Source organism: Ursus maritimus, unplaced genomic scaffold, assembly GCF_017311325.1.
Source record: "Ursus maritimus isolate PB19 unplaced genomic scaffold, ASM1731132v1 scaffold_33, whole genome shotgun sequence".
NCBI lineage: Eukaryota > Metazoa > Chordata > Mammalia > Carnivora > Ursidae > Ursus > Ursus maritimus.
The window spans coordinates 14460521-14483530 of record NW_024425897.1 but is presented as its reverse complement, the minus strand read 5'-3'; the positions used below and the strand labels follow the sequence as shown (position 1 = coordinate 14483530).

General features: G+C 54.5%; 2 protein-coding genes across 5 annotated transcripts in view; both read right to left on the bottom strand.

Moving 5' to 3' along the window:
* Positions 1 to 1270: 1270 nt before the first annotated feature.
* On the bottom strand, positions 1271 to 5398 carry RPLP0 (ribosomal protein lateral stalk subunit P0). The gene is made up of 8 exons (XM_040619852.1): positions 5351 to 5398; positions 4967 to 5068; positions 3817 to 3992; positions 3617 to 3704; positions 3134 to 3280; positions 2838 to 3023; positions 1865 to 2005; positions 1271 to 1503 (listed from the first exon to the last, which is right to left on the bottom strand). Exons 2-8 carry the CDS (start codon positions 5018 to 5020, stop codon positions 1342 to 1344), a joined length of 954 nt encoding a protein of 317 aa, XP_040475786.1. The 5' UTR covers positions 5021 to 5068; positions 5351 to 5398; the 3' UTR covers positions 1271 to 1341.
* A 2720-nt stretch (positions 5399 to 8118) lies between these two features.
* PXN (paxillin) overlaps positions 8119 to 23010 on the bottom strand; it is a 45895-nt gene continuing 31003 nt past the window's right edge. Inside the window, exons 2-14 of one of the 4 annotated variants that reach the window (XM_040619851.1) lie at positions 20163 to 20389; positions 19743 to 19858; positions 19227 to 19363; positions 18928 to 19129; positions 17954 to 18089; positions 15365 to 16255; positions 13358 to 13675; positions 12644 to 12742; positions 12195 to 12365; positions 11901 to 12074; positions 11257 to 11338; positions 10960 to 11108; positions 8119 to 10254 (exon numbers count right to left, since the gene is read on the bottom strand). In XM_040619851.1, the coding sequence (XP_040475785.1) occupies positions 9988 to 10254; positions 10960 to 11108; positions 11257 to 11338; positions 11901 to 12074; positions 12195 to 12365; positions 12644 to 12742; positions 13358 to 13675; positions 15365 to 16255; positions 17954 to 18089; positions 18928 to 19129; positions 19227 to 19363; positions 19743 to 19858; positions 20163 to 20389 (2969 nt within the window). In that variant the 3' untranslated portion in view covers positions 8119 to 9987. Of the gene's footprint in view, positions 10255 to 10959; positions 11109 to 11256; positions 11339 to 11900; positions 12075 to 12194; positions 12366 to 12643; positions 12743 to 13357; positions 13676 to 15364; positions 16256 to 17953; positions 18090 to 18927; positions 19130 to 19226; positions 19364 to 19742; positions 19859 to 20162; positions 20390 to 20592; positions 20724 to 23010 lie in introns of those variants that run through there. The other 3 variants (XM_040619850.1, XM_040619848.1, XM_040619849.1) reach the window with 3 other exon arrangements.

Below are 23010 nucleotides of genomic sequence, written 5' to 3'. Positions count from 1 at the left end.
GGGCGGGGAGGCGGGGAGGCGGGGAGGCGGGCAGCGGGATGGGGTCCCTGCGCTGGCGCCGGGGACAGTCGAGGCCTCCTCCCCAGGGCCTGCTCCTCAGCCCCCGGGCCCCTCTCAGCCTAGCCTCGTGGGAGACGAAGGTCTTAGGATTTGTAATGCGGTGAGACTGGCCCGTAGCCTTCGACCCGCTTCGAGTTCACGAGTCCGGCCCAGACTCTCCCACGCGGCCTGTGCCGAGTGAAGACCACATTTTATTTAGATGAGTTTCTTAAATGGCAGAACTAACCTTGGTTAAAAAGGAGACACCAAACTAGCATCTTCTTAGCTTGTAACCCCGTGGCAGTTAGCAAACAAGGGGGAGCTCTGGCTACCAGGGAAGGATTCAGGAGCTGAGAGGGGGCTGCAAAGGCAGAAATGTCCCAGACTGGGAGCTAGGCAAGGCCACAGGGTGGGAGGCTGAGGGCAGAAAAGGGCCTCATGGTCCATGGGGCATTGTCTGAATTTTCAGTGTGCAGATGGGCCAACTCTATGGTGTAGAGAAGGGGGTCTGTGCAGCTTAGCTGTTGGCCCGCTATTAGCAATTGGCCTTCAAACTGTAGTCAGAAACCTAGTTACAACAAATACTATCAGGATCCAGTAGATTTTTAACCACAAGGAAACACCTACCCTTGCAGCAATCACGTTTTATCTTGGTCACCACCTACTCAAAATATGAGGGACCCAGGCTCGTGGCCAGATGGCCATGGAAATAAGAATTCTGGTATAATAAAAATAGTTAGGGGTGCTGGCTGGCAGTCGGTGGAACATGCAACTCTTAATTTCTGGGTTGTGAGTTCAAGCCCAGAGTTGGATAGAGTTTAAAGAACTTTAAAACAAACAACTGTTAAATCTGGGTGGTATTAGGGGGACCTGGGTGGCTCGGTGGTTAACCATCTGCCTTCAGCTCAGGTCATAATGGCCCTGGAATGGAGTTCCATGGAGGGCTCCCTGCTCAGCAGGGAGTCTGCTTCTCCCCACCTGCCACTCCCCCTGCTTGTGCTCTGACAAGTAAATCTAAAAAGGAAAAAAGAAAGAAAGAAAGAAAAAAAAAAAAGCCAGGCGGTACTGGATGCTGATAAAGCAGTACTTCACTTAATTACAAAGAAAAGATTGGGAAGAGAAGGGGGAAAAAAGGACACAGAGACATCAACTTCAAATAAAGCTCATCGCTCTAGTTTCTAGTATACAGTACTGTAAACCTCAAAATGCACAAAATGAGGAGTCCAGAGACTTTTAAGAGAAGTAAGCCTTTATTTCCTTGTTTCACAAATAAACTTGGCTGAATTGGTTGCTTTTTGGTGATTAGTCAAAGAGACCAAATCCCATATCCTCGTCCGACTCCTCCGACTCTTCCTTTGCTTCAACCTTGGCTGGGGCTGCGGCGGCAGCAGGTGCAGCAGTGGTGGCAGCAGCCACGGGGGCAGCGGCCACAAATGCAGATGGATCAGCCAAGAAGGCCTTGACCTGAAGCAAGGGGAAATGTTTGTGATCAAAGTGGTCATCCACAACCTCGGCTACCCACAACCCCTCAGCTCTAGTTCAATGGCCAACAACTTCTCGGCCACTGAAGCCTTCCCTAGAGATGATCACACAAGAGAGCTTGGGTGTGGCCTGGTAAGCTTGGGCCCAGCTCTTACCCATCAACTAACCCCTCTTTGGGTCTCCTGTCATTTCTAAAGTCAAGGACACACCTCCCCTGCCCCCTAACTTCTTAAGTAAACTTAAAAATGTATCTGCTTTGTAAAATACGATCACTGAAGTGCAACTGAGCACGCTGCTGTCTATTTATCCCGTCAGGGCCACTGTGGTCCTACTGGGTTTTTACCTTTTCAGCAAGTGGGAAGGTGTAATCGGTCTCCACAGACAAAGCCAAGACCCGCTTGTATCCATTGATGATAGAATGGGGCACTGATGCAACAGTCGGGTAACCTATCTGCAGACATACGCTGGCAACATTGCGCACACCCTAGGAGGGGGGTAAAAGTTCCATTTCAGTTGAGCTATCTTACAGACAAGACTGTGAAGTCCAAGCAATGTTCAACAGCAGACAAGACTTCCAGACTGACTTGCTGTATCTCACACAGGACACTTACCTCACAGCAAATGCTTCTGGCAGGGCAATTCAGACCCAGTCATTTATAAACGCTTTTTGCCCTTATTCCCAACATGAGTATTTCCTGTACCATAATGATGGCATTTACTTCAAAAGTCACCATCTTGTGAAATGTAAACTAAGCTAACCACTGAGTTCTATGAGAAAAAAAAAAATGTTAAGCTAATTCCAGATGTGAATTTCACCCACAAATGAGATTTCCAAAAAATAGTTAACAGTATATATAGCTGCAATTTTTCATTTGTCCAAGAAAGGAATTACATCTTCTATCACCTTATTCATCAATTAATAAATATTTTAATGGCAAACACTAAGCAAGCTAGTCTCAGGAAAAGTCAATCCTCCCCAAACAGGATACCTGGCAACATTTACATATTACATGGTCGTTTTTCTCATTTCTCCTTTGACTCAGGACACTACTCAAAATCTCCTGTTTTGTTACAGGCCCTAGAGTAACAATGGCCCTCACTATGTGCCCAGTGCTGTCTGAAGGCTTTTTACTCAATTCATTAAATTCTTCAACCTTAAATTATTACTGCTGTTTTACAGATGAGGAAACTGAAACAGATTAAATAATCGTCTCTGGTTACGTGGCTAATTTCAGCTGCGTAGCGAGGACTCAGTCTGAAGCTAGCCATGCTCTCAATCATGAATGTACCAAAGGCCTGAAATGGACAGCTTGTACCTCCAGGAAGCGAGAATGCAGAGTTTCCTCTGTGATGTCAAGCACTTCAGGGTTGTAGATGCTGCCATTGTCAAACACCTGCTGGATGATCAGCCCAAAGGAGAAGGGGGAGATGTTCAGCATGTTCAACAGTGTGGCTTCGCTGGCTCCCACTTTGTCTCCGGTCTTAATCAGCTGCACATCACTCTGAAGAACAAGGTAACAGTTGGCAATCAATACCTGGACAGCCAGCAGGTCCACAGCACCAAGCCCCCACCACTTGCCTGGCTAGCACTGGACAAGCCAAGTCCACTCACCAGGATTTCAATGGTGCCTCTGGAGATTTTAGTGGTGATGCCTAAAGCCTGGAAGAAGGAGGTCTTCTCGGGCCCCAGACCAGTGTTCTGGGCTGGCACAGTGACTTCACATGGGGCTATGGCACCAGCACGGGCGGCAGCTGGCACCTGAACAAAAACAACAGTGAGAAGTCTTCTCTCCACAAAGACAAATTGAAAATGGTCAGTTTTGGTTTTATTTTTTTTTTAAAGATTTTATTTATTTATTTGACAGAGATAGAGACAGCCAGCGAGAGAGGGAACACAAGCAGGGGGAGTGGGAGAGGAAGAAGCAGGCTCCCAGCAGAGGAGCCTGATGCGGGGCTCGATCCCAGAACGCCAGGATCACGCCCTGAGCCGAAGGCAGATGCTTAACCGCTGTGCCACCCAGGCGCCCCAAGTTTTGGTTTTAAAAAGCCAAAATTAATGATACGATCTCCTTAGCCAACCTGATTCTCTCCTTACCTTATTGGCCAGCAGCATGTCCCTGATCTCAGTGAGGTCCTCCTTGGTGAACACAAAGCCCACATTCCCCCGGATATGTGGCAACAGTCTGCAAAGAAAAGTTTACAGGAGATAGTCACCTTACAGCACCATTCTTCTCCAGGAAAGGGGAGAAGGGCACTGGGAAGGGAGGACAAAGATGCCCAAGAGAATTAACTGACTTCTCCAGAGCTGGGTTGTTCTCCAGATGCCCTCGGATGGCCTTGCGCATCATGGTGTTCTTGCCCATCAGCACGACAGCCTTCCCGCGGAGGGACATGCGGATCTGCTGCATCTGCTTTGAACCCACATTGTCTGCTCCCACAATGAAGCATTTGGGATAATCATCCAAAAGTTGCTACAAAAACAAGCCAGAAACAAACAATGTTTAGCAGGAAGAAAGAGGGAAAATATCGAAAGAAACCAAATTCCACAATCATCAGTTTCCATCTCACTCCCTTTCTCCTAGGCTTTTGAAGTGATTCAGAAATTGGGACAATTCCTCCCACTGGGAGCCACCTGAATTGTAAAATTGACAGATTTATCAAAGATTCGCACCCTGAGTATGAATGGTGAAAATCAGGTTTCTACATTCAATCCCCCAATTTTTTTACTGTAACATCCATTTTTCATTTTTCCCAGTCATGAGGCATGTTTCTGATTCACTAAATGGCTGCCATCGACAGAAAAAAACAACTATTCCAAATAAAGTTAGGTTTACAGCACGAGGTAAAACAAACACAACAAAATGCTACTTGCAGAATCTAGATTGTGCATATGTGATTATTGGACAATCCCTTTAAATTCTGTCTAAAAACTTTCATGGTAAGTAGGGGAGAATAGACTAAGCTCCACAAAGCAGCCTAATGCCTGAAGACGACCATGGTCTGCATTTTTGTGCAGGGAAGACACCCTCCCCGCAAAGACCACCCAAGAGAACACATTCACAGGATGTTTGGTATCTGGACAAGACCTAAATATGCAACAAGTTGCCACTTTATAATGAGTCACTCATTGGCACAGGCGTTCCCAAAATGGAGACAGAAGAGCAAAAGTATGATGAGCGCTATTTGGAAACCAGACAGACCAGAGTATGAGTGCTGTCATCTTAGGAGCCACTTAAACTGCCTGAGCCCATTATCCGCAACAGGGCGGGGGGGAGGGGGGATTGGAGATCTCCGCAAACTGTAAAAATTAAAATGAGATTTGCCTAAAATTGTCGTTCAGTAGCTGGCGCCCAGGAGGTGCTCAACACATGACAGTTCGTGGTCCCTATTAGCGCCCAGGGCCCAAGCAGCATAATGGGCGACCGCGACCCATCCCCACACTTACGATGATCTTAAGGAAGTAGTTGGACTTCCAGGTCGCCCTGTCTTCCCTGGGCATCACGGCGGTGCGTCAGGGATTGCCACGCAGGGTTTAAAGACGATGTCACTGCGAAGAGAGAGGGAGCTCAGACACCCCCCGACACCCGTCACCACGGCCCCGCCGGCCTCCAAGCCCGAGGCCTATGCAGGGCAGGCCACGCGTGAGCGCCCGCCAGCTAGGCTTGGGGCTGCCACCGTCGTCGCCTTCGCCGCCACTCGGGGAGCGCAAGCCATCGTTGAGGCCCCAGGCCGGACAGGCCCGGACCCGCCCCCTCCCAAGACCCCACAAAGAACCCCCCCCATCTTTCCCGCCGCCGGTGCCCGGGGCGACTACAGCAGCCACACGAACCTCTCACGAGGACGCCTGGAGAGAGGAGGGCCGCGCGCCGGCGCACACCTTTTATATGTGGACGAAGCGGCCAATCAGAAGACGCGGACAGTGTCCCCACCTATTGGCTGGTGCCGACGCTTGTCTGGTGACGCTTAACTGATGTAGACAGCCATTGGGTGATATTGCTGCCACTCCAGCCAACGGGAAGCTGCCTTTCAATAGAGCCGTTAAGAAGGCGCCTCTTCATGTTGGAGCTGCTGTCTCAACGCTGCTTCCCTCTGCTGGCCCGGAGCCGCTCGCGTTCAGGAGCTAGATCTTGTGCGAGCTGAGCGTTCAAGTCGCAAACTAAAAAGCCGGACGTGGAGCTGAGGAATAATTGCACATGCTTTAGAAACAGCATGGTCTCTTGTCTACTCTATAGTTCGTTCTTCGCCTACCAAAACAGAGGAACCCTTTAAAACCTAAATCAGACCTGCTAAACCTCCTAAAACCTGACCTGCTCAAAATTCCTCAAAGGTTTCCTATTTCTTCAGAGTAAAAGCCTAAAAACTTAAACTGCCTACAGGGCCCTACAGCATCTGCTCTGGACCTCCACCCCTATAATCTCATCTCTTTTCCTACTGACTCTCCCTTCCAGCCAGACGAGCTGCTCTTTGCTGTTTTCCGAAGCATGCTCCCACTTGAGGGGTCGTGCACTAGCTAGTCCCTCTTCCTGGTAGGCTCCTCGCTGATATCCACAGAATTAACTCCATCGAGTCTTGGCTCAAATATCATGTGCTCAAGGAGGCCTACCCTGATCGCCCTATTTAAAATTACCCAAAACCCACTGCCACTCCCCCTTACTCTGTTCTATTTTTTTCCGGTAGCACTTACACCTTTTTTTCTTTTTTTTTTTTTTCTTTTAGCACTTACACCTTATAACACACTGTATAACTTACTATGTTGTTGGTTGTGTGTCTCTCCCTGCAAGAATGCAAGCTCCACAAAGCAGAGACTTTTGTCTTGTGCCTGGCACATAGCAGGCGTATAGTAAATATTTGTTGAGCGAATGAATGCAAGGTTTGCGGTCAGAAGACCTGGATCCATACCCTTCCTCTACCACTTGCTAACTGTGTCATCTTAGGAAGTGATTTCACCTTGCTGACCCTCTGTTTCCCTTTCCTTAACTGTAGAGTGGGTATAATGAAGTATCCACATTCTAGAGTTGCTGTGAGAATTAAATGAGGTAGGTATGTGTTAAGACTTAGCCCAGTGCCTGGAATGTAGGAGGAAGTTGCTAAATTCTAGTTTCTTTTATTATGCATTCATTCAACACTTATTTGAACACTTGTGCTAGATCAATAATTTTTTTTGCTGGTAATGACTGAGGTAGATCCCAGGGCAGAAGGGGTGTTTCTATCTTTGGCCTTTCAAGTTAGAAATTTCTGTATTTTTGTTTCAAAGCCTCCTAGTGCCTCTGATGACCGGCTGTTTAGAGAACTGTTGGAGTCAATTACTGCTAAGATCTCTTTTTAATGACAATGTATTACTGCATGCTCACCATTGTGCTAAGTACTTTATACACATTACTATTGTGAATCTTTGCAACAATTCCCTGAGGAGGTACAGTTTTAGCATTTCCGTTTATCAATGAGAAAATTCAGAGAGAATAAACAGCTTGCTCAAGCCCCAATTAACAATGGCTTAGGAACTGAAATCCAGGAGCAAGTTCAAAGCCCATGGGCCTCAAGATGCTATACAGTCCCTTCCAAACCCTGAGGCTGTCTCTCTCCAGATGCACTTTTCCAAGTATATACACCCTCACATGGTACCTTTCCAAGGACATCCTGGCTCTGATGATATAAATACCGTCTCTAATTGTAGTACATCAATATAATGGAATATCATGAAGCCATTAAAAAATGAAGCAGATCTATATTTATTGACACGGGAAAATACAAAGTAGTTGAGTGAAAAAGCAAATTACAGTGAAATGCGCCATATCCATTTCTGGAAATGAAATAAATTCAACATGGTCTGGGAAAATAAACCATCATCACCTTTGGATGAGGGTTGAAGATAATTTCCACTTGAGCTCACTGTTAAATGGCCAAGATTCCAACTAGAATTCAACATGTTGCTTTTGGAAAACTATTCCAGAGAACAGGGAAATTGTGAAGCATCTCAAAGGGGAACAATGCTATATCCTGGAAGTTCCTGGGGCCCAGGACTGGGTTCTGGCTCAGATAAGAAAGCATGCAAATATGGACACGATCACTGGGGGGCAGTAGAGACCCATCCTCCGCTCTAAGTTCGCCAACTTCCGCTGGGAAGGTTCCACACCCAAGGTGTGGTGCCAACACGGGGGGGGGGTGTTGATGGTATCTGGTCAAAGCAGGAACACAGGCAGGGGCAAGCCCTGGGTTCACATCCTGCCTCTGAGCTCACTAAGAGGGTTGTGTTGTGCATGTCAGTTCTCTTCTCTGAACTCTTTTCTGGTTCTGTAAGTGTGAGGCCACCCACAGGCCCACATGAGGATGCCCTCAGTGAATCTACAGCCAAGCACTAGGGCAGGGCCTGACCCACGCAGGGCCCAACAACACTGCTCCCCCTGCTTTTCCTCACCAACTGCTGAGGGAGGAGCAAAGCGCATGCAAGGATCCCGTCCCCGGGGGCTTTCTGCCTCAAGTAAGGGAACATCACTGAGTAACCTTCAATATGGTCCCCACGAGTTTGGGGAGGGTTTGGTCTCTCTTCTGGTACTAAGTTGTTACCTCAGACAGCCAAGAAAAGGAACTAGGCATGGGTGAAAATAATGGCAAACTTTATTGGCATAAATCACAGGAATTGACATGGGGAAAAGCCAGGTTAGAAGTTTACAGAGAAAAAAAAAATAAAATAAAATCATCAAATAACCATTGACCCAGAGGGTGGACCCCAGAAACCCCAGTCCCCCTAGGGGAGGGGCCTGGGGCAGGTCACTGTAAACAGAGCAATAAGGCCTATGGGTAGAAGTGGAGACATCAGACCTTTGGAGGGGCCTGGCTGACCTCCTCAGACCGGGGCTGCTCCCAGTCCTGCCTCAAAGGAGGGGGACCCTCTTCGGAGACCCCTGCATGCTCAGCCTCTGCTACGAGGCTAGTGGAGTGGTCGGGATCTTCCTCACTTTAGACCCCACAGGGGCCCCTTTCTGCTGACCCAGAACCCCAGGCCTGCCTGCTCCTGTTTCATCCGTGGGGGCCAGAGCTCTAGGGGCTTCCCACTATGTTAGCAGGATCCTGTCCCTCTGCCCAGAGTCCTATCAGGCCCCCTTGCAACCACCTGGGCCCTATTCCCCAGACCTCCAGCCTTCAGGGAGGGCAGGAAGTTTGAGGAAATGATGGGCTCTGTGGAATCAACAAGACCAATGGTCAACACCAAATACCAGCTTTCCTGAGAAGGCAGAAGAGCCACAGAGAAGCGGTGAGGAGGCCGAGAATGTTCAGTGGGTTCTCTTTGTTGCCAAGAAGTTCACAGGGGAGCAAATGCTCCTGATGGCTTACTCAGACAGGAATCAGCACCCCCAAAGTGCACTTCCCCCTTCTTCCTCAAGAACAGGATGGATGAGGTTCAGAATTCTAGGCCCCAAAGGGCAAGACACCCTGAGGCCAGTTTCAGTTAAGAGCTTGCTGGCCCAGGTAGTATCCAGGAAGGGGTTCTAAAATACAGCAGTTTATAAAACAGTCCTGTTGAGCTGTGAAGTTAAGGAAGGGGAGTCACAGAGCTGCTCCCAGTTCACCTGCTTGTGCTAAGAAAAAATAAAATACAAATTGCTTCCCCACCCCAAGCCCTCAGTACAAGGCAAACCCCATGCCACAGCCATTGTCACCAACAGGACCAGTGGCCATGGATGAGAGGAGTACAAAAGGGGACATCTTTAAAATCTCTTCAAAATCATTTTGTATAGAGAAGTAAAAGCAACTCAGATGATATGAATTCAAACCTCAGTGTAGAAATCTATCAAAGTCGGTACAGTGTCCAGGCATGGGGGGAAACTCCCCACCTCACGCCGTCCCAGAGACGGAAGAAGTGACTATAAAACATTATTGCTGGAGAGGCCTTTCTCAGTAGAACCAGAGCAGTTATGGGGGGTCGAGGGGCAGTGGCCCAGGCCTGGGGAGACTGGAAGGGCAGGAGGAGCGCAAGAAACCTTCCACGGCCCCTCGAACACCTCCACCCTTGGATAGATGGATTTATGCTGGCATCGTCTGAAGAGAGCCGGTATCCCCCAAAACCCTCAGGACAAGGATAATTAGGTCGGGATGGGGGGAGATGGATAAAAAAAGACCCTATCTGACCCTGCCTGCCATTCCCCCTGGCTCCACTGCCGAAGTATGAGTAAGAGATGGCTCCAGTGTGGGGTGCTGGCCTGGCCAGGCGGGTTCGTGGGGACACACATGGTGTAGGGCGGGGCCCTCCAGCCTCCACCTCTGGGGAGCCTGGGGAGGGCTACAGGAGGAGGAAGGCCCAGAGGCTCTGGCAGGGGAGAGGAGAGCAGGCCCTCTGGCCATCCTGCACCAGCCGAGGACACGGGTTCCAGTTTCAGTCGGGTTTGCCCCTTCACCCCTGGGCAAGGCCTCTGGGTCACAGTAGCAGTTGGGGAGGCTGGGCCAGGGCAGGGGGGCCATGAAGGACGCCTAGCAGAAGAGCTTGAGGAAGCAGTTCTGACAGTAAGGCTTGTCGTTCTGCTCCTTGAAGGTGCCCTTGTTGAGCTGCTTGAGGCAGAAGGCACAGACAAAGTGCTCCGGGTGGAACTTCTTGGCCATGGCGGTGATGCAGCGGCCCGTAATGGGCTTCTGGCAGCCGGAGCAGAGTGAGCCTCGCCGCTCGTGGTAGTGCACCTCACAGTAGGGCTGCCCGTCGTGCTCGAAGAAGCTGCCGTTGATGAAGGGCGTGAAGCACTCCTGCAAGGCAGAAGAGGGGGCAGGGCGGAGGGCGGGGGTGGGGGACTCAGGCTGGGGCTCGGGCTGAGACAGCCACCGCCGGGAGGGGCAGAAGACAGTCACGCTTACGCCTCCCACTTGCTGAGCACCCTATGTGCGAAGTGCTGCACTAAACACTTACTGGATTCTCCCAACAGAAGAGGCCACTGAGGCCTAGAAGTTCAGTAACTTGCCTGAGGTCACGCAGCTACTAAGTTGCACAGCCTGGATTCAAACAGAGGTCTGACTCCTGGGCAGGTGGCTGGAACACTGTGCCCAGAAACCAACCTGCATACTTGGGTATTAAAGGCACTGAGAAGTCCTACAGTGAGCAGTGTTTCCCAAACTTATCTGGTCTGAGAGCTCTTGTTGGATCCCTAACGTCTGTGGACTCCCATTACCACCAGAATGAAGCTGGTACTGCATTATCTCATTTCATTCTCACATGCCCTTTTGCTGCACACGACCAGTTCCAGGGCCGCTGCACAAGACAAGGCTGGGGGATGTGTCTACCTTCCTCTTGGTTTCTCTCCTAGCCTCATTCTGATCCCTGGCCCAGGACCCAATGGACTTGAAGAATTGTACCCCCTATCTGCTCAACACTTTAATAACCCTAAGTTAGATCCAGACAGCACAAAGCGGGGGGGCCTTCTCTCCCAGCTCTCTCCAGATGAGGGGACTCCTTACCCGGCACACAAAGCATTCGGGATGCCAGAGAGTGTTGAGGGCCGAGATGTAGTTCTCCAGGATGGCCCGGGCACAGCCGCCACACTTGGGTGCGAACATGTCAAAGTAATCCTTCCGGCAGTAGGCCTTGCCATCTTTCTCATGGAACCCTGAGAAGCAGGGGTTTGGGGGGCCGAGTGAAGGCCTCTAGAGATGGAGCCATCCCGACTCTAACAACAGCGAAGTCTCCTGCCCCTGCCTCCCAAGCGCTGGGGGAAACAGGGAGGGACAGCGAAGTGGTCTGCCTGCCAGTCATACCTTCGGGACCAAAGAAGGCTCCACACTGGGCGCAGAAGAAGTGCTCAGGGTGCCACGTCCGGTCAAGGGCTGTCACCACTTTCTGTGAGAGTGAAGTATGGGGTCAGAGCCCAGGTGCCGACCCACTGGACAGATCCCGCAGCAGAGACTCACAGGCAGGACTGTCCTTCCCCGCCTGACCCCGCCAGAGATCAGGTCTCTGCTCACTGTGCTGATTACCACTGGGAATTCCGATTTATGGAAGGATGTGACATGCCAGACATACTTTCTCTCCTGAATCTTCCCATGTAGTTAAGGTCACAGGTTCTACTGCGACTCCCATCTTGTAAGTGGAAAACAGGCTCCAAGAGGCTGAGCGTTTCTCTTAACATCACACAGCAGGAGAGGGAGAGAACCAGCACGCCACTCCATTTATCAGGGCAGGGCTCCTAAGCCCTGGAGTGTCTGCAGCAAGTAATTTGGGATGGGAGGTGGAAGGGAGGTAGAGGGGCCCTGCATCCAGCCTGAGTCCGAATCCCAGCCCCACCATTTCCTAGCTGTGTGAGCTCGAGCGTATGAGTGACCTCTCTGAGCGTCAGATGGCAGGAGCAACAGTGAAGAACTGGGCAGTCCACCTGCCCTCCCGCCATGCTGCAGGGACTCACATCCAGGATGGGACCGTTGCAGTAGTAGCAGCGCGGAGAGAAGAGGTTGTGATAGTCCTTTTCACAGTAGGGCTGTCCATCCCGCTCGAAGAAGTTCCGGGATCCGATCTCCTCTTGGCAATGGGTGCAGACGAAGTGCTCTGGGTGCCACGTCTTTCCCATGGCAGTCACGACCTGGGGAAGGAGGCAGAACGTGGCTCAGGGCCCTGGCCTGCCACAGAGCAGCCTCCCTGGGATGAGCCAAGCTCCGGCCACCTGCGGCTCCCTCCCCTGCTCCACCTCCACCATCATCACCTGCCCAGCAATGGGCTTCTTGCAGGCCCCGCAGACCCCTTTGGCAACCGTGGCGACTCCCAGTTTGTTCAGGTCAGACTGCAGGCTCCCCAGCATACTATCCAGCTGGCTCCCAGGCTTCGGGGGCCCCCCAGGGGGAGAGCTGCTCCCCGTCTTCCCCTGGGCCATGAACTGCGGAGACAGGGAGAGAGGCGATCAGGACTTCCCAGCTTGGGGATGAGGTCTCACAGCACCGCGGCACCAGGGGCTTTTCTCCCTCCTGGACAGGTGGGCTGAGGGAGGCAGGCAGTACAACCTCCTCCAGGGCCTCCAGAGCCCAGAGCCCAGAGGGTGGGAGTGGCATCCACAAGACATCCTGGTGGTCAGAGGGGCTTGAGGCACCCCACTGGCCTGACCAAGGCCCAGAAAACAGGCAAGCAGGACCCTAAGCCCCCAGCCTCGGCACTGACCCCTCCCTCGTCCTGCCCTTCGGGACTGCTCTGCCTGTCGTTCGGAGGCCAGCCGGCCGCCCACGCTTCTCCATCCGCCATTTGTTCCAGGCCCTGGATCTTGGATAGGGGAGGAAATGAGGACAAGAAAATTGTTTTTAATTAAGGAAGAAAGAAAAAGAGACCTCTGGATCGGACCATTTCACAAAAGGGCATCTAGGATGAGATAAGAGGATCCCACCCCACCACTACCACTGGCAGTACCAGAATTAGGAGAAGTCTAGAGAAAAAATGACCCAACAGAGGCCCAGGGAGAGATGAAGGGGAAGAAGGTGAGCCCACGAAAGGCATGGACACAGGGAAAGAAGGTAACTGGGGCTGAGAGCACAGAAGCCTTCCAGGTCCTGGCCTGGGGGCTGGAGGGGAGGGGCAGGTTTGGTTTCCCTTCTGGGGATGGCTTCCTCAGAGGAGCCTGGGGCAGGACCAAGGGACACGGGGAAGGGGCAGGCAGAGAGAAGCCCCACTGGGAAGCAAGAGGACAGCTGACATCAAGGGGCTGGGAGCGTAGACAGCAGGTTAAGAGAGGGTCCAGGGTCAAGGCAAAGTCTAAGGAAGGACTGTGGTACTGTCCTGACTTGTGGACAGAGGGCCAGAGGGCGTGTGTGTGTGTGTATGTGTCCGCAAGTGTGCAGAGTGGGGACACAGCCCAGGGAGCACGGGGACAGGGAGGCCTGCCTGCATCGGGGGGAAGAGCGGGTCCTCGTCGGTCTGGCAGCCCACGGACCTCCAAGTGTGGGGTGCAGGAGGGGGAGGGGTGGGGCCCTGCACACCCTCCTCCTGAAGCCCTGCCACAGCACTCGGGACCCCAGGGGAACCTCGGGCAAGAGCGGAGGGCCCCAGGGAGGAGGGGGCGGGTAGGCTGGGTGAGGGAGAAGGGCTGCTGGCTGAGGTGTCTTTGTGCTGCTGGAGCAAAGGGACAGGAGGAGGAGGAGGAGAAGCCAGAACAGAGAAGGTTCTTCTTAGGGGAACAGGGGAGCCAGGAGGGAAGACGACCTGGGAAGAAGAAAGAAGGGAGAGAGATGAAGCAGAGCAGAAGAGCGGGGAACAAGCCATCCCCAGGCTCCCCCTGGGCCTTCCCGCTCTGGCACCAAGAGTGAGGCCAGTCTCACCAGGCCACAGGCTGCAGGACCCCTTCCCCCACCCTCCCTCACACACCACATCTCCCCTCCAGCCATCCTGGGCAAGAATCAGGATGCCTACTGGCCTGGCCCTGGCCCTGGCCCAGCCCCGGGCACCTCCTCACTACCTTCTCTACCAGCTGCCCCCCAGCCCGCCTCCCACGAGGCTGCACAGTGATGATGACGCCCTCGGTCAGCCAGTCCTCGGCAGAGGCCCCTGCTGCCCCCGCTGCCTCCTCTGCCTCCGGCTGGATGCCCAGCCGACCCTGCAGCTCTGCGATGAGCCGCTCCTGGGATGGGGTCCTGCTCAGGGTGGCGGGGTCCAGCCGGCGGCGAGGGGAGGGCTCCCGGGACATGGGGTGTGCGTGGCCCGTCTCCCGGCTCCTCCTGATCACAGAGCGGATCTGAGGGGGGAGGGGGAAGCTGTCACAGTCCCACTCTGGGCTCAGCCGAGGCTGCTCAGTCCACACTCAGGTGCCCCGGGCAGGAGAGGGCAAAACAAAACTGCCAGAGAAGAGCCAAGCTGAGGTGAGGTGGAGGCGGGGGGCAGAGCAGACTCCCTCCACCCAGCGCTGTCCTCCAAGTCAGCAATGACCTTGGGCAAGACTTCACTTCCAGGGGCCTCGGCTTCTCTATCCTTGAAATGGGGTTAGAGTGTTTTCTTGGCTGCCTTACGGGGTTACTCCAAGATTATTTGAAAGGATGTAAGTGGACATTCTTAAAAAGGCAAAGGCTTGTTTTTTTGATCTGTAATAGAAAAATGTGATCCTTCCTGCCAGTAAATCTTTTAATTAGTTTTTTTCCTGGTGTATATTATAACCTACTGATTTGTAGTGGTTTTGGGGGTTTTTTTGTTGTTGTTGCTCTAGTCTCTTTTTGGAAAGGACATAAAATTTTAATCAAGCAAGAAGCAAATAAGAACAGTAACATCAGCCATGGCTTATTGAGGACCACGTGCTGTGTTCTCAGCACTTTACAGGCATTACCTCATTTAATCCTTGGACAGCGATGAGGGGAAATGGTCTATGATAACCCCTATTTTCTATTTTTTAAGTAGGCTCCACACCCAACATGGGGCCCGAACTCACGGCCCCAAGACCAAGGGTCGCACGCTCTACTGACTGAGCCAGCCAGGCCCCCTTACTATTACCCCCATTTTAAAGATAAGAAAGCTGAGGCTGGTGGGGGTTTGCCCAAGGTCACACAGGGTAGCAAGTACTGGAAGTGCAGTTTGTATTCAGTACTATCTGGTTCCAAAGCCCATGCTTTTAACCATTTCGCACACATCACGTCAGGAGGTCTGGGGTAGCCCATCTAGAGGAAAGAGCCTTAAAACAAGCAAGAGGCAGACTGCCACTAAGAGAATTTCCAGGGCCCAGAGGCTCCCTGGCCCCACAGAGCCCACTCTGAATACTGGTCATCAGGGTCACAGGCCACGCGATCTCGGGATTTGCTGCCCAAGCAGACATGCACAGAGTGGGAGGCTACATGCAGTTAGCCAGGAGCGGCCCACACTCAGGCCCGCCGAGGGCCATGCCGAGCAGCCGTGCGAGCTTGCGCCTGCCTGGCCAGAGGTGGAAATCCTCTCAGTGGTGTTGGGCGTGTCCATGACCACGGCAGGTGGAAGCTCCGGCTGTTCCCTCTTGGCCTCGGCAGCAGCTTCGGTGGTACCCTCTGGCCACCTGGGGGTCTCAGGTCCCTGGGTTGGCCTGACCAGGCTTCCCGTCATGGGTCTCTGGCCTAACTGCTCCTCGTCAACTGGGGCCGGGTGGCTGCTTGCCGGCTCCCCTGGCTCTGGCTTTGCCCTCTGCTTCCGCTGTCCACATTCCTTTGTGAGACTCCAGGTATCTGGGAAGATAGCCTGACGGTCCACGGCCACGACAGCTGGCTCAGTTGCTTCCTGGAAGCTGGATGTGGCTCCGTGGGGGATCTCAGGCCTGAGCGCCTCCAAAGCCCATGGCTGCTCCCGAGCAGCAGCCATGGCGTCCTCTGGGTACAAAGGGTTGGCCAACAGCCGGTGGGGGTCTCCAAGCTCCTGGGGACCTGCGTGCCCAGCTTGGCGGGGTGGCATGTGGCAGGGGGGCGCCCTGGAAAGCGCATTTGTAAGGTTTGGTAGGTATCTCCAAACCTGAGCCCGACTCTCTGCACCAAACGGCCCCAGAGAACCCTCCACAGAGGGAGACCTTGAGCTGGGAGTGTCAGGTGTCGCCTGGAGGCCAGCCAAATCAAGCCAGCTGGGAGCCACAGGAGGTAGAAGGCCCCGCCCATTATCAGGGTCCTCCAAACAGGGGACCTCCTGGGTGGGAGCCTGGCCTCCAGAGGAGAGCTTAGTAGTGGATGGCGAGAATACAGAGGGCCCAGGAGGAGGAGGAGAAGGAGAAGGTATATGGTGTGGGGATGGAGCTGGTTTGGGCAGCAGCCCCGGGGAGCTCAAGGCCACAGCAGAGGAGCTGGTCTGGAAGAGGAGAAACACAAGAGGCAGAAAGGAGAGGAGAGAGAGATGGGAGAGGTGAGGAGAGATGCTCTCTGCAAGGGGTGGGCTTGGCCTGAGGGCTCTGAGAGCCACCAACTACACTGACCAAGGCTAGACCGAGGTAGCTGAGAAGCTGAAGCATGGGGACTGGCCTGCGAAAAAGACCCAGACCCCAAAAAGGTTTTCCTCGGCTCCACAACCCTGGCCCCTGTCAAACCCAGGCAGCAGAAAGCTGCCCCTGAGCCATGCCTGTGGGGCCGCCCCAGTCAGAGTAGAGACAAGGGAGAAAAGGCTACAGAGGGAGGACCATGGGGGACCGGTGACCAGGAAGGTCAGCCCAAGCACCAATCGAGGGAGAGTCAGCCGCAGGCAGCTGCTCTGCTTCCTCCAAACTTCTCCACTTGGCCATCTCCCCCAGACAATCCTAGCCTTCCTACGTCCCCCAAGACCTTCATCTCGGGGCACAGCTAGAACCAGCACACTATGACACTAGCTGTCTCAGAAGATAAAAACAGGGGCACCTGGGGGGCTCAGTCGGTAAAGCGTCCGACTCTTGATTTCAGATCAGGTCATGATCTCAGGGTCCTGGGATCAAGCCCCACATCAGGCTCCCGCTCAGCAGAGAGTCCACTTGAGATTCTCTCTCTCTCTCTCTCCTCCCCTGCCCCTCCACCTGCTCCTACTCTCTCTCTCAAATAAATAATCTTAAAAAAAAAAAAAAAAAAAAAAAACAGCCTAAAGGTTGGTAGTGCAGGGCTCCCCAGGGCCAACACCAAAGTCCAAGGGACTTGTTTCTGATGGTGGCCACTCACCACCCACAACCACCGGCACGTGAGGGTCACAAGCCCATACAGCTCCCATCCCCCACTGTGAAACCCCAGCTGGAGGGACTCTTGGAGGTACCCTCAGGGCCAAGAGCACTCAGCCAGCTCGCTCCCCTTCTCAGATTCCCTACTTCATGCCCCAAAGGTCTCGTGCAGACCCACGTGGAAGGGTGAAGTCAGCAACTGCTAGAGATCAGTCCGAATCAATCCCCATGGAGGCACTGCATCTTCTAAATAAAACATCTCGGGTCTGGCAAGCCTGGGAGGCCCAGGATGGGAGGGGAAGGGAAGCCTCACGCAGGACTGGCCCAGGAGCCTGAAGGGTTAGGTTTCCCACAGACAGAACCTATGGGGACTCGGGCCTGTGGAGGGTGGGGGGAAGGATGGAGGGTGGCTGGTAAAAAAGACCTATGCATTCAGGAGCCAGAGGCAGAAAGAAAAGGGATGGGTTGAGGACAGACAGCCAGCGTGGGAGATGGGGCTCCAGGGCAAATGACCTCAGGCACAGGATCCCAGTCCCACACGGCCCAGCAGAGAATGCCCTCCCCCACCAAGAGCAACCATCAACACAGAGTCCTTTGTCCCAGCCTCCTGATCCCCTGGGTGGCTGGGAGCTGGGAGCAACCGGGAGGAAGGAATGTCCCTGCTAAGTGCGTCTCTGCCTTCCCAGGCTGTGAGGCAGCCCAGTGCCCGTGAAGCCTGGTCTGACCCTCCTGGCAGAGGGCATCCTGGTGAGGCCCGAGCACCGCAGGGTCCCTGGCTCAGGACAAGGCTGAGCGCCCAAGTTCCAGCTACTCACACGGAGGTACAGGGGAGGAGAATGAGGGGGCGGGGAAGAGGAGGGGTCTCGGGGCACCTTGAAATCCGAAAGGGAGGCCATCAGCTCGTCCAGCTCCCTGGTGGCAGAGGAGGCTGAGATGCGTGTCTGCTGCTGACTGGAGGTGACTCGCTGAGGGCTGCTCATCTCGCCCTGGTTCACAGTGATGGCGGGGCTGCAGGGCAGGCACGGCATCAGCGGGGACCCCGGAGGCCAGCTCCGTGTTCCCCCAGAGTAGCCCTCTCCTCTCCAGGGTCTCAACATCTCAACTCTCACATTGGGGTCCTCCCACCCGACTCCAGAGAAGCCTGCCGGCTTCCAATCTCTCCGGGGGGCGGGGGGCGGGGTATGCAGTCAGCCACGGGACAGAGCGGAGGGGAGCTGGCATGGGAGAAGAGGGCAGCTCGACCAGCCCCTTTCTCAGGAGGACATCTCTGGCCCTCCTCGCCCGAGTTCCAGCTTCCCTGTTAAACAAGCCCAAGCACCACGTGTACCCACTCCCACAACACCCTATGTACCTGTGAGATTGTTCCAACAACACAGTAACACCAAGAAGGGCTAACGTTTAGGAACCACCAACCATGTGTGTTATGTGCTCGGAGCCAGAAACCATTCCAGATACTTTACATGTATTATGGGGTCTCATCCCATCAAGGTAGGTGGTCTTATTGCCATTATCCTATATCCCTTTATCCCATTTTATAGACAGGAAAACTAAGGCTTGAGAGACAACACTTAGTAAGGAACCCTTGGAGTGTGGCTCCGACCCCTGCCACTTAGCTGCTGGCACCCTCTGCGTGCACGATGTCACCTTTTCTGATGGGTGGGGGCTCAATGAAGGCAGGGAAGGTGTCCATGAGCTTCCACAAACCCCCCAGTGCCTGGTCCAGGGCCTGGCAAACAACAGGCCCTCAGAAGGGAATGGGTGACAACTGGCCCAAGCGGACAGACACTGGAGCACAGCGCGGGCTGGGCGAGACCTCCCCTGCCCGGGAAAGGCCAGTGAGACTCACACGGGGCTGGGCACGGAGCTCTCCAGTTCATCCAAGAGACTCTCCACGCTGGGCCGCACGTCCTCCAGCCCGCGGCCCCCATTCCGCTTGGGCTTCTCTTTCGTCAGAGGCCCGGCTTTGCCCCCCAGTGGGCTGTTATTCTCCGGGATGCCATAGTGGGGGCTCAGAGCCCCAGGCAGCGGGGGGCTCGAGTTGGCCTCATCTTGGAAGAGCGAGAGAGAAAGGCTGCTCAGCCCTGATCCCTCTGGGGATCCAGAGGCCAGCAGGTAGGCCCAGGGGGGCCAGGGGGCCAGTCCTACCTGCAGAGAAGCCTGGGGGGTTATGCTGCACCGCGTTCAGTTCCAGCAGCAGGCGGTCAAGTTCAGAAAGGTTGCTGCCCAGGGAGGAGCTCATCACCGTGGGTGAAGGCTCGGCCGACTTCTGCTTATTGGGAAAACTGAGAGGCACAGGGGAGGCCGTAGTGAGAGGTGCCCCCCAGCTTTGACAGCCCCCCCAAGACCTCCCGGAGATAAGATGGAGCAGGTGTGAAGTCTCCCCCAGCAAGAGAGGGGAGAGTGGAGAAGGGATGTGGTGAGAAGAGGGGAAGAAGGAAGTCTTGCCTCAGTTCCTCAACGATACAGGGTGACGTGACAACCCAACCCTGCTACTGTATCTACTGTATGGAGACGGCAGCACTAAGGCCACCGGGCCAGCCCAAGGCAGTACGAGCTGGCCAGGAGCCTCGGGGCCTTCTGCATGCCGTTGCCAGGCCTGACCCCTGGCCTCAGACCTTCCAAGCAGGAGGGGAAGGAGCGCACGGAGGGCTGCGTCAGTACCTGTAGACGTGCTCTTCCTCACCGGCTCGGGAACACGGAGGGCCTGTGCCGTCCTGAGGGACGGAGGCACTGGAAGTTTTGGCACCGGAGTCGTACACGGGTGACGGGGACTGAGGCTGCAGGGAACAGAATGCTCAGAGCCTCCCCCGAGGGGAGGAACAGGAACAGCCCGAGTCACCCCCAGGAGGCTCCGGCTCACAGTCTCACCAGGGAATTTCCACACTCCGGCCAGGAGACAGGTGATTAACACTTGGTCACGTGTCCCCTCACATGGCATCTGGGAGACCTGGACGTTTCCCAGCCCCTCTCCCCATCGCCCGGATCCCATTCCTCCCCTGGCTCCCCAGGCTGCTGCCAGACAAGCTCCTGCTGCCCCAAAGACTCGGTTCCCTGTCTTCCCGGCCCCTGTCCCCACCTTACCTGCTGGTGGATGAATCGGGAGGCACTGGGCTGCCACTGGTCTAAGGGGTCAAGGATCGTGCCATTGAGGGCCTCACTGGACGGGGGCGGCGGGATAGGGGGTGGCACGGCAATCTCCTGGTATGTGTGGTTTCCAGTTGGGTATGAGTAGGGGGTCTCCTCGGGCAAGAACACGGGCCGTTTGGAGATGTGGGAGGTGGTGGACTCCAAGTCTGCCAGCAGGGCGTCTGCAGAGAGAACACGAAGAGAGCTGGTAGGAACCAGGGATCCTGGGAACACACTGTCCAGTGGCAGTGCCCTCCCTGGCTGCTGCACCCAAGAGTTAATCACTTCTGAGCACCTGCCCCACCCCTGGGAGAAAGAACCAGCCCCAGGGCAGGAAGCTATCAGCCCAGACCAGCCTGGCTAAGAGCCAGCTTCTAAAACTGACCTCGTCTCCCCAGCCCACGGCTGAAGGTGCTGTGGAGGCTCCTGCGCGGCCCTTGGGGCTCTCCTACCTCTGGCACTTGGGCACCTGCGTTCCCTCCCGACAGGGCTGTGCAGCTGGCTGGCTGGAAGTCAGAAATGCCTGCCTGGAACTCGGCACTCTGACTGCACAGGGCAAGGCGGAGAGAATGGGCGGGAGGGGCCCCACGTCACAGGGAGGGGCCCAGCCAGTGCCAGGTCCCACTTAAATTCCAGGAGCTTGGGCTTTCTCAGCAACCTCCCCTCATCCAACTGGAGCAGTCCCTGGGGTATGGTACCTGCCTTTCTGACCAGGTAGAAGCAAAACCCCAGGCTCCGTGCTCCTCCAGAGGCCCTGGGCTACAGGGTGAGGTACGTGGGGAGGTGGGGGCTGGGTCGAGGCTGGTGCAGTGTTCCCCACCCCCTCAGCCGAGCAGGGGGCAGGACTGCCCCGTAGGCTGTTTCTGTGGAAGCCTGGCAAGCAGCCTGGCCCCAGAGGCTCCAGGGCCCCGCTACTCTGCTTTTAACAGCAGAAGGGAGCCGAATTGAGTGCAAGCTTCCATTACCCTGGCACCGGGAAGCCAACAGGGGGGCCCTGGATCTCCCCAGTCTCCAGACAAGGGAATATCTGGAGGGGCAGGAGTAGGAACTGCTGACAGCCCCTCAACTTCAATCCTCCCCTCCTGAGACCCTCAACAGCCCCACAGCTCAGAGAGCCTGGCCCCAACACCACACCCTCATTCCTACCATATTCAAGGACTTGATCTCACTCTCACTTTCCTGCCGACCTGCTGGGGGTCAGGAATGCTCAGTCCCTGGCCCTTAGGATATTATTTATGAGAATGTGATGGCTGTGTCTACCGCCAATCACTAGTAACAGGCAGCACGCTAAGCACTGCATGTATGGGGTCTCTCCGTTAATCCTGATACTGGATAAAGCTGGCATTCTGATCCTCCCTTTACAGATGGGGAAAGGGGCTTCAAGAGGCGCTGGAATCTGCCCAGATCACAAAGCCAGTTAGAGACAGGACTGTCTGGCTCTTCAGTAGCCCCAAGCTCCAAAAATCTGGCGTGCAAGAGTCTGCTGTGATCACAACATGATGCCACATTTAAACAGTACAACTTCCTGAATATCGGGGCCCTGGCTGATCCTTCCTCACAGCCCTGTCCCCAACCCCACCCCTGCTCGGTGGAGGGAAGGAAGCAAGGGGGGCCCACACCTCCCAGCAGCCTGCCTGCCCTCCCACGCCCAAAGCTGGCCACACCTACCCCCAGCTCCTACCCAGCTGCTCAGAGGGGGAGCCTGTCACAAGGCCCAGGACCCTGGGGCCAACAGCCCGGCACAAGGGTCTCCTGACTTCCGAGGCAAGTCAGCTCCTGCAGCCCCCTCCCCCTCCAGATCCTCTAGAAGAGTCTGGCTTCCTGTCTCTAACAAAGCAGAACTAGACACAGTCAGTGTGTGCCTAGGTAATAACAGAAAAGAAACCCGTGTCCAGGGCCAATCTCAGTGGCCTCTGAACGGCCGCACCTGCTGCCTTGGCTTCACACAGCACCCCACTTCCCCTGGGCCCAATTCAGCACGGACAGGGTCTCCCCTTTTCCACCAAAGGCAGAGCTGGCTAGAAAACCCCACAGGGCTCCCCAGAGCAGGCAGCATGTTCAGCCCCGGTGGGAATAACAGGAGTAGCTGCCAAGCTTGACTGCCCACCAGGAGCTTGACCCTGTGTTCCTTCCCTTCCTCCTCACAGCAACACTAGCACGGAGGGTACAAGTGAGGCAGAGAGAGGCAGAGTCACGTGCCCATAATGCCAACGCTGGCAGACAGGACACAGCCAGGATCTGAACTCAGGTCTCTCAGGCTCCAAATACTCAGAAGACAAATGGTTAACCTCTCCCACCAGACCCTCCGAGTGAGGGTTTCCGCTGCCCTCTGCCTCCAATCCCCTCCCCCTCCCCCAGACTCGAAGAGAAGTCTGGTTTACAATTTCACTGGGGTCTTTTAAACACCAATACATCTGTTGGTCAGAAGGAGCAATCTTAGGGAGACAGAAACAAAAGATCCCAGGAGTTCAAGTCCTAGCTCCTCTACCGACTCTCTGCGGCCACACAGCCAATCCTTTTGCTTCCCCAAGCCTCAGCTGTCCCGGCAAGGTGGGGTTCGTAATTCCCACCTCACGGTATTGGCGTGAGGTCTACACGGAACAGCACATGCTACAGTACATGGGAAGCTGCAAACGCCAGATCTTATTCGTTTTGTGAAATTCTGAAAAACACCTTCCTCCAAGGAGGTCAAGTTGGATGCAAAGTACCATCTTCTATGGGCAGGATCTGGGTAAGACATGACAAGGGCAATCCTCATGAGAAGAGCGAAGTAATAAAGTAATATTCAGAGTGAAGCGTGTGT

What these genes read in the sequence shown, in the direction of transcription:
- RPLP0 (XM_040619852.1), bottom strand. Translation starts at nt 5,020, where the DNA reads ATGCCCAGGGAAGACAGGGCGACCTGGAAGTCCAACTACTTCCTTAAG. An exon ending in GAGGCACCATTGAAATCCTG is followed by an intron (nt 3,024 to 3,133) that starts GTGAGTGGACTT and finishes CTTGTTCTTCAG; the next exon opens with AGTGATGTGCAGCTGATTAA. An exon ending in CCTTCCCACTTGCTGAAAAG is followed by an intron (nt 1,504 to 1,864) that starts GTAAAAACCCAG and finishes CCCTTGCTTCAG; the next exon opens with GTCAAGGCCTTCTTGGCTGA.